The 10,525-nt window shown below is 35.0% G+C and overlaps 1 protein-coding gene across 4 annotated transcripts; it reads right to left on the bottom strand.

Moving 5' to 3' along the window:
• Positions 1-245: 245 nt before the first annotated feature.
• LOC114173831 (probable lipid-A-disaccharide synthase, mitochondrial) lies at positions 246-4,617 on the bottom strand. Of its 4 annotated transcripts, none has more exons than XM_028058466.1 (8): positions 4,186-4,617; positions 3,465-3,564; positions 2,723-2,828; positions 2,409-2,632; positions 2,011-2,089; positions 1,460-1,698; positions 845-1,071; positions 246-721 (listed from the first exon to the last, which is right to left on the bottom strand). In XM_028058466.1, exons 1-8 carry the CDS (start codon positions 4,452-4,454, stop codon positions 526-528), a joined length of 1,440 nt encoding a protein of 479 aa, XP_027914267.1. In that variant the 5' UTR covers positions 4,455-4,617; the 3' UTR covers positions 246-525. The 4 variants fall into 4 exon arrangements, with proteins under 4 accessions (XP_027914267.1, XP_027914268.1, XP_027914269.1 ...); XM_028058467.1 differs by having other exon boundaries at positions 4,107-4,443; XM_028058468.1 differs by having other exon boundaries at positions 4,155-4,443.
• Positions 4,618-10,525: the final 5,908 nt, after the last annotated feature.

Here is a 10,525-nt window from a genome sequence, read left to right as displayed (position 1 = left end):
ACTTCGCTATACTGGCGCCATTTATTGGCTGTTCACTGCTCCTCTGACTTGTCCCATGCGAACAATTGGAATAAAAATGAGACAAGCACGGAAATCAGGGATATGAATAGTGTGCACTAGTCCTTTGACTTGTCTCGTGGGAACAATGTGAATAGAAATGATATAAAAACATAAATAACATAAATCAGGGATATGAAGTGTGAAAAAGACGGAAGTCTTTGAACTCAGAACTCTATCACAATTTCTTTGGAGGTTAACAAAGAAAAGTATATTAAAATTATCTTTAGTCTGTATCCTTAGCAATGTGCAACTTCTAAAAACCTAAACCTTTACAATCCGAGACCGAAGTGTGCAGATTATCTTTTCTCACATGACCCATACTATGATCCGAAAAACCCCACATGAATGAGTCATACATCAATAACCCATACATAGGTTACATGTTAAATGGAATATTCATCAGCTGCAGACAGACATTCCTTTGCAGTTTAAAAATCCAAAGCCAAATCGCAGAAAGAGATGTCGTTAGATACTAGTCACTGGTTTCCCATGGTTTAATATAGTCAATGCTGCAATTGCACTTGGGGTGTAGTCCGCATAAGATCTCAAATGTTGTTGTGGAAGGTTGTGCTTTGTTCTCTCTGAAGGCAATAGAAGCTCGACAAACTTTTGTGCAGCAATTATTTGTTCTTCTCGACAACCACCATCGTGTATTAAATCACTGTAATATGTAACAAAAAAAGAAGTCAACTATTCCAACAAAAAACACTTCTCTCAAATAATAAATTCATTTAAACTGTTATTTATCTTTTCCTAATTGAAAGAAATTGATACTTATTCTTACTTGAGCAACAAGGCTAAGTTTGCCGGTTTGCAAGATTGAAAGAGTGCTTCAGGAATAATGGCCTTGTCCAAAAGAATATTGGGAAGTGACATGTACTGTATCTTAGCTTTGTACCGAACGTACCATTCTGTCAAAATATGGGCACGATATGCAACAACACAGGGTAATCGTGCAAGCTGCAGCTCCACAGCAACTGTTCCAGATGTGCATAGTGCAACTCTACATGCCTACAACGTAGTTCATTTAAATTAGCTAGGCACAAAGAGCAGCCTTCATGAAAGACATAGGGGACCAGGAAACAGAAGGAAATGGCCAAACTCACAATCTAGTAAATAATTTGGACAGAATCACTGGCGAACATTTTGGAAAATCAACAGTTATAATGTCATTGCAAGTTTAGATTCAAGTATTATTCTACTTTACTGTTCATTAAAACTCAAGCAAGAGTCTGTAAGCATTCTATAATGGACCATAAGAGCAATTTCAAGAATAGATAACTCTATCAGAAGAAGTATAAAACGAATTTTATAGTAAGGCTACACGATATGGTAGAATGAGTCAAAAATTAAAATATTTATTTTGAAAATGGAGGTCTTGCGGGACAAGGGGGCTTACACTAAAAGCATCATATCTTAGTTGTGTTGTTCCACCTGGAATCAATATAACTGGCACAGGCCATCTATGAATAGCACCAGCCATAAAATTTTCCACATGCTCATTAGGTGCTACATGAATGACTGTCATCAACTGTGGAACCGTGTCTTTCATCAGTTCCACCGTATCTGAAAAGATGGGAAGCATCCGACTGACTTCTTGCACTCTGCTTCCAGGAAGTAAGCTAATCACAGTGGCTCCTTTTGAAGTTAAAATTGATGTGATGATAAAGCAAATATGACTTCAAAGTTAGACAAAATAATACAAACAATATCCATAAAACGGTTTTCATATGATTTTTCTTTTAAGATATAACTTCTGCTCCAATGTCTAGAATTTGGGGCATTATGATAAAGCAAATATCCACATAGCAAGAAAGCAAAATCATTAAACTAACGAAATGTGAAACATCTGCTCATACAAAAGTAACAAAATGCCAGGAACAATAATTTAGCAAACTTTTCTTGAAGTTAAATATGTGAAGTTCTTGAATTTCATTTTATTAGAAGTACCTGCTGGCACTGCGTACTTATTTCGGAAATCTTCGGCATTGCCTTTCGCCCTCCATTCATGAATCGTGGAATTGTTTCTCTAGAAATATAAGCTATGCAAAATTAGGGAGAAACAAATCGAGAAATTTGGACCAAGTCATATATAATAAGGATGAAGGACAACTTTTGGTTACACATCAAGATATCAAAGAGAGATGGGAGAACTACTTTAATAAGTTTTTGATTAGTAAGGATCAGGCTTAACTATGGAAGAATAGAAATCCAAAGGTCAAACAAAATTTTGCGCCTCTTATCGTATGAGAGATAAGAATAAAAAATGACATAATAATCCATAAAATCTCCAATGCATACAAGCATTACAAAAAAGCTAAGAATTGCCAAATATCCCAAGCTCATACCAAATTCAATTCCAGAACATCTTCCAGGACCGGATGCCCAACAGCTGTTGCGTACAATCCATTCAATCTACATATTCTGTCTTCATTTGGAAGTATGCACAATAGATGATCCACAAATTCTGCTAGTCCTCTGAGTCTCGCTTCACCTCCTTTCCATGCCCAGAATGATGGTGCCACATAGTGAAAGTGTGATGGAAAATCCAAATTGTTCTGACTGTATCTAGCTGCAAAAGGCATTCCTCATTTGCATACAACATAACTCTAAAATCAAAGATGCAGAAGTTATTCCAGCAAGGAGAGTGCATCAGTAGTACCTCGAAGTTGTTTCAAGAACCGAAAAGAAAATCCCTTAGAATCAACAGTTAATACAACATGAGGTTCAAATAGAACAGCAGCTTCAACAGTTTCCTTCAGTTTCACCTGAAAATTAACAACAGCACATGGAATTCACATGTGTAACAGGTAAAATTTCATATACATATGCTTCAAATGTAATTCAAAAATGTGTCAAAAGTTATCAGATAGATATCCCTGGAATAATAAAATTTGAAAATGAATCAAGGAACAACAAACATTTCCGTTATAGCTATACGTTGTGTAGCACCCATGCTGAAAATGATATAAGAAAGACACTTCACATGCTCCTATCTGTGTTTAACACTACTGTCGTTTTCTAAACTTCTATTACTATGTAAATATAAATGGAAATGTCTTAGCAAGTTAACCGCTATAGCATTTCACTATTTCCAGAAATGCTTCATACTTGGTTAAAATAAACCAATTATCTTTTCTGATTTAACATATGTGGCCTTGTTGATTTGAAGCTGATTTTATATGTTACAGTAGTATAGTAGCAGTGCTGTGTCCTATTTGTAATCCGTGCGAGTAACCGTTTTTACAGGTAGCAACTAGGTACCGTATTCTACATCCAAAGACTTTAGCTATAACATATTGAACAGATTCTCAAAACTAAGGGGAAAACAAAAGGAAAACCCAGATACTGTTCCAGTTTACAAATCACACTAATTACTAACATCTTAAAAGCAAAGCACTCACTCTGATTCTATACAGATGAGGCAAAAGCTCCCAAAGACCCATTACCGAAATATCCTCCATAGAAAATAGAGACTTCAACCCTTCACTTGCCATCTTAGCCCTGAAATTGATAAATCAATAAATTTATATCTAGGAAGAAAATTTTCCTTATTGATATATTCTTTACTAAAATATACTTGTAGTCTCTCATCTTCTCTTTCTTCTATTTTATCACTTTGGTCACCTACTTTAACTTTTTTTACCAGAGTGTCATGAACCCAAAATATTCTTGATCGAAAATCAATTACTAATCTCTCAAAGGACCAAAAGATCATTTTAAAATACCAACCTCTCTAAATAGATATTTTTCCAGACATACTGTTTTGAAAATTGAACCTCTGATCACTAACTTAAAAGCACGAGATTATAGAACAATCATATCAAATAATGTTAGTTTACTATAATGTCTCCAAAGTAATCATTTTCTTAGGCTTTTGTACCATTAATATTAATCTTGGCTGGCACAACAAGCATTGGTGCAAATGGCATTAATGCAAATGGTGTGACATCACATGTCACCAACTTGACCCTTATAAACCGATGAAATAACCATCTTGCTTCGACAACATCAATGTAAAACTTTTCAAACATAACAAACCATACCCAAACCCACAAAATAAAACGAGACTTCAAGTGTATTTGAGCGTATACTATTCATAGATGAAAAAAGAAGTTGACATGCCCACCAACACCAGCAAAGCGAAGAGGAAAAGGGGAGAAAAGTCTAAGCGAAGCCATTAGGCGAGAAGCGATGGAATCTCCAGAAACTTCACCGGCAACAAGAAAAACCCTCAGTTCTCCATCTCTGGCAGCCATGTCTATTGGAGCTTTGGAAGAAGAAAATGAGAACCACTGCACACACACGATCTTTGGATTAGGGTTCGAATTCCGATTCCTTCTGATTAAACCTTTTGCACCCAACGAAATCGCAGGAATCCAATTAGAGAGCATGATGCCCTGCACAGGTTAGCTTGCCTTGAAGCGCCAGCGAACGAGGGACAAACCAAACACTGTCGTTTGATGACGGACGCACTGCAGTGTGTATGGACGGTGAAGGTAGTAGATACGGGTATCGGTCGAGTTCTTAAATTTATACTAGAGATTTCTTATGCCATAGAAGTTTTTATAAATTATTTTGGTTTAATTACTCGGATCATACCCATTTTTTTCGAAAATTTTAAAATGGTACCCACTTAGAATTTTGTCTCAATTTAGTATCTAATTTTGATTATTATATTAATGTAATAGCCTCCGTTAAGTCTTCACAAACGTCGTTAACTACCTTGTCACGCCTCTGGATTTTTTAATTTTTTTTTTAATTTTTTTTTTAAAATTTAAATTTTTTTTTAATTTTTAATTTTTTTTTTGAATTTTTTTAAAAAATATTTTTTTTTTGCCACGTGTCAAATCCTTGATGTGACACGTGGCATTGTCAGTGACACGTGGTAAGGTATCGCCATGTGGCAAGGTACTTACCAAGTGTCATTGTCTTCATTTCAACTTAGTCCCCATATATATCTATTTGTTTCAATTTAGTATCCATATATGTTTATTTGTTTCAATTTAGTACCCATTTTATTTATTTGAATTTTATTCAAATATGTTTTTTTAAATGGAGAAATGTTATATTGATATATATAAATGTTATTAAAAATGTTATATTGATATTTGTTATAAATGTTATAAAAGTTTAGTACTCATATATATAAAGTTAACTTCTTTTTTATTTCCATTTAACTTTTCATTTTTGGATATTCTATAGCATTATTATTTTCAATTTATTCAAAGCCGTGCTATCCCTTTTTTTTATATATATTATGTTGTTTGTTACTAGTATTAGACCCGTGCATACACGCACGGGTCGTTTTTTTTTTTTTAAAGTAATTTGTTATAAGTATATATTTTATAATAAATTAGTTAAAAATAATAAACATCATTTTATTTTATTTTTTATCTCTTTAAACTAATGTAATTAATATTTTGTTAAGTAATTTGTTATAGGTATATCTTTTTATAATGAATTAGTTAAAAACAATAAACATCATTTTATTTTAATTTTTTATCTCTTTAAACTAATGTAATGGTCATAATAAGGAAGTATATCTAATAATATCAGCATTTATAATAATAATAATTGTAAAACTCACTTATTTTCTAAGGGCCTAGTCCCATCTGTTGGGCCTAAGGGCTAGCCCATAGGGTATCTTGATCCCTTTTCTAGACCTAAACCTTTCATTCTGCCCCATTTTGCAAGACAATCCCTTTCTCCTCACACACTCTTCTTCTCAGAGCTCTGCTAAGGTTTGACCCATTCTTTGTCAAGCTAGCTCAACTCCATCTCTATTCCACGTAAGTTGGTTCTCGACTCATACTTTTCATTCTCTAACTTGTTTTTCGTGATTCCAACCAAAGTTCTCTTAGTGACCTCATTTTAGGTTCTGGTGCTAGTATTTCCATCTCTCCAATATGCTCCTGGAGCTGTAGTGCTCGTTGGCTTAGGTGTCGGTGTCTTTGGCTAGCATTTTCCAAGTAAGGGAAGCTAGGGCTTTAATGTTTTCAAGTCATTTATGCCGGTTTGGTTGGTTTTATGCTTTGGGTACTTAATATATGTTGTTGGTTGTGTGAAAACATGTTGCTTGTATTGCTGTGATGATTGGAAGCTGGTTTTGCACGAGTGAAAGGAGTGAGTTCTACTGAACTTGCCTAGGCGAGCTGGGTGGTCGCCCAAAACGAAAGCTCTCACTTAAGCGAGGAGCTCTCGCTAAGAACAATAGCAGTTCACCCCCTCTCTGTTTTTTAGGGCTCGTCTAAGCGAAGGCCACTCGACTGAGCGAGAGTAGTCTCGCTTGAGCAAGATGTGCTAGCTTGAGCGAGACTTCGAAGTGCCATCTGTTCGCAATCTCGCCCAGGCGAGGATTGATGGCTTGAGCGAGGGGTTCCTCTCGCCTGAGCAAGAGCCCTTTTGCAAGATCTCAAAATCCTTCATTTTTTACTCCAGACAAACGTAAACTATCATATACAAAAAAAAAACAAAACAAAAACCTAAACTATAATACATGACACTAACCCGAATAATCCATGAATAAGCACGAAACATACCCAGTCCGTCAACCTTAACCATGAATAATAAAAAAGAAACGTCACGGAAAGATGATGAAATCAACGAGAAAGACGAAAATATTGTGAAACAAACAAAAGGTGAAATATTCATCAAATAAAATGGCAAGTTGGACAAAGGCAAAATGGTAATAAGAATAACGAAAAATTACATGGTAAAAAATAAAGAAAAAATTGAAACTTTGACACCAAAAGACAAATTTCTAAGCTCATTTTCGTCCTCCATGCGATAGAGATCTGGAGAGGAAGGAAACCCATCAAATAAATGTTAAGATATGAAGAAGAAGAAGAAAGTGTTTCCAAGAAAGTGTCCATATAGTCGAAGAAAACATGGCTAATATTATACATTTTCTATCATGTTTTTCAATAAAACATTCAAATTATTCAAATATTATTGAGCAACATTCTAACATTTAAACATATGAAATTGTGAACTTATATAATTAAAAGTAGTAAATAATTATTAAAAAAATTAAAAAAACATTGTAAGCAAAATGTTGGTGGGTTAAGTGGGTCAACCCACCCTCAACCCGTCTCGATCCCGTTTAACCCGTGGGTTAAGTGAGTCGGGTTGAGTTCAACCCACTTTTAAAAAAGTTGAATTTTTCTCAACCCAACCCGGCTCGAACCCGTGGTGAGCCGGGTTGGCTCACGGGTTAAAACCCATTTTGACATCTCTAACAAAATATATAACAATATAATATAAGAAGAAGGATAAAAAAATCCCTGATAGATAGACCAATATGGTCTATGTTTAGTAAAAATGATGAGAGCGTATTTTTGCCCTCATTCAGTGTTTAATTCTTAGTATTTAATTATATTTGTGTGCTTAAAGAGTGATTTAATTAACAATTCTGATAATTAGGCTATTTGAACTTGTGTGATAAAAATGTCTTAAAAAGTGACTTTTAGCTGCATAAATTATTTTTGGATATTTTAACGTTTGGTAATGCAGCTGAAGTTAAGATTAAGCTTATTTAAAGGTGGGAAAATAAATTGATTGAAATTACAAAACACCTTTAAATAAGGCTAAAATTAGCAAGTTTAGGAAAAATCACTTTTGTAGCCCATACACTACTTATACACTCCCCTCTTTCCAAATGGGTCTCACAAAACCTACTTCTGCACCCCTGCCTTTGTCTATTTGCACCATTTTTTCCACTCATAAAATAGATGCACTCAGATATTGCCATGTGGCAATCCTCAACTTTTAAAATTGGCCAACCAACACAAGCCACGTGGGCTTAATCTCAACTAAAGAATCTGAGCCAATAACATGCTGCCACGTCATCATCTTCATCTCCACACAACTAGAAACCCTAGCCTCCATCTTCACCATGTTTCCGTCGCTGGACCACCGTCACCCATGGATCTCCCCGACAACGACGCCAAATTTGATATCACTGTCGTTGACGCGATCAAATTAATACTACTTGTCTATAACAACTTTAGTATTGTTAAGAAAATAGTCAACAAAATAGAAAGGGTAAAGTAAGCCAAAGTCGTCTCCCAACGAACACGAAATTGATTTTTAACAAATTAGTTCTTATAAAACTATACAAAAGAGTTAGTCAAATAAAATAATAAAAATATGAGAGATAAAGATAAAAAGATAAAATAAGATATAAACAATAGTAAAGAAAAATAGGTCGATTCCAAAGCTTTTTTCAAAATAGGATTCATCATTGGTTTCCAAAAGATTATTGTTATTGATTTCTTGTTTAAGACTTCAAATTAATCAATGTAACTTCTCAATTAATTTGTTGGCGTCCTTACTTTCAACCAAAGTAACTTCTCAATCAAAAACAAGAACTTTGTAGATTAATCTTATTAAATTTAACCAAAGTAACTTCTCAATTAAATATTACTAATCCTAATCATGTCCATTCTTTTACCTCTTATATCTAGTAAAAAGCTAATTAACCAAAGTAACTTCTTGATTAATTCTAATCTAAGTTTTCACCTTTAATCAAAGTAACTTCTCAATTATTAGCAAAAACTCATTCAATCATATGAAAGTTTCTAAAATTAATCAAAGTAACTTCTTAATTAAAATTTAAAAACTTTTGGACTATTACGATTGTTATGTTATGTAGATTTAACACTGTGCTAACAAGCTACAATGTAAAAATCATTATTTTTACTAAATTAAGAACCAAAAGACATAGATGAAAATAAATCTCAACAAGAATCAAAAGAACAAACAAATTAATTGATCTAACTTCAGAATCCAATTAATAAATTACAATGGAATCAACCCAAAAAGTTCAACACTCCATGAAATACAAAATAAAATAAAAATAGAAAGAATAATAGAGAGAAAAAGAAAACAAAATTAGGCCCCCCTAAGGGTTCCAAAACTTCGAAGTCCCGACCTTATCTCTTTCTGCTTCTCCCTTGGTCACTTTATATAGGACTTGGGCTGGGCTTTCCAAAACCTCTCAAATATCTTTTAAAATAAAGATAAAGATAAATATTCAAAGATATTTGGAGAGATCTAGACTATTTGACAAATATAGTTTGGTTAATAATTTATGATATAATTAAATAAATAAATTATTTAAAGATATTTGATAAATTATTAACTAATAATATTTGCATTAATTTTCTCAATAAGCCATTTTTAATCCTGTAGTCCAAATTTGCAGAGACATCAAAAAAATCAATATTTGCAGTTAAACCCCTCTCGTTTGATCGGTCTTTGACCAGAGTTGACTATTTAACCAGCTTTTGAATGCTTGACCAGATTTGACTCTTTGATTGTGCAATGACAGGATAACACGTGGCAATGCACTTTCTCTCTTCAGAACTAGGGTTTCTTCCTCCTTCCTCCACCATGGTTTCTGCCGGAGGGACTTTTTCTAGCAAGGCTACTGCGTTGCGTTAACGCTATAGGTTGCTCCTCGCTGCTGTTGTGTGCATCAATGGTGGAAGTGCAGTGGTTGTTCATATCCTTCCCGACGATGATGACGCAGCGGCTACCGTTGGCAGCATTTTGATCTGCATTCGTCGCCAACATTGTTGCAGGTGCGTGCAGATCTGTTGGAGCATGATGGTACAGCTTCAGGTGCGATGGACGTTCACGGTGGTGGTGCGATTTCGCTGGCGTGAGTGGTGCAACGTAAATTGACGGTGGTGGCAGCCACAAGGTCTGGTGGATTGCGCGTTTCGTGAAGATGCAGATTTGGTTCTGGTGTGCTTCCGTTGCGCAATCTGGTTCGTGGTCTGCACATGAATAGTGGTTTGGTGTGGTGGTGATTCAATTCCATGTTCGTTAGGAGACGACTTTGGGTTACTTTACCCTTTTTATTTTGTTGACTATTTTCTTAACAATACTAAAGTTATTATAGACAAGTAGTATTAATTTGATCGCGTCAACGATAGCGATTCAAATTTGGCACCGTTGCTAGGGAGATCCATGGTTGACGGTGGTTCGGCGACGGAAACATGGTGAAGATTGAGGCTAGGGTTTCTAGTTGTGTGGAGATGAAGATGATGATGTGGCAACATGTTATTGGCTCAAATTCTTTATTCACTAACACAAAAAAGCGTTATAACGTCACTCCTATAACGTCTGCTAAAAAAAAGTCCAACGTTAAAAATGACCGGTGGCATTTTTGTAAATTATCGGACTTTTTTAACGTCTGTCTATTCCAGGTCAGACGTAAATTAACGTTTGTCTGTTCCAGATCAGACGTAATTTAACGTCTGCCCAAAAAACCCTGACGTCATTTAAAAAAGGACGTCAGACTGGTTTTCCCCCGACGTCACTTAACGTCGGACTCCTTCACCACCGACGTTAAGTTTTACTTATCTCTACGCGAAACGCAGAAACCCTACGCTGTTTCACTGTTTCCGTGAGCGTTTTCCACCGGCGACCCCCATTTCGACTTTATCTAGGTGAG

Source organism: Vigna unguiculata, chromosome 2 (genome assembly GCF_004118075.2).
Source record: "Vigna unguiculata cultivar IT97K-499-35 chromosome 2, ASM411807v1, whole genome shotgun sequence".
Classification (NCBI taxonomy): domain Eukaryota; kingdom Viridiplantae; phylum Streptophyta; class Magnoliopsida; order Fabales; family Fabaceae; genus Vigna; species Vigna unguiculata.
Note: the sequence above shows the minus strand (reverse complement) of the source record. Positions and strands in the feature narration are given on the sequence as shown.

Coding starts and splice junctions, on each gene's coding strand:
- LOC114173831 (XM_028058466.1), bottom strand. CDS start 4,454: ATGCTCTCTAATTGGATTCCTGCGATTTCGTTGGGTGCAAAAGGTTTA. Junction 3,565..4,185: donor CGCTTTGCTGGTGTTGGTGG/GCATGTCAACTT, acceptor TATCAATTTCAG/GGCTAAGATGGCAAGTGAAG. Junction 722..844: donor AACTTAGCCTTGTTGCTCAA/GTAAGAATAAGT, acceptor TACATATTACAG/TGATTTAATACACGATGGTG.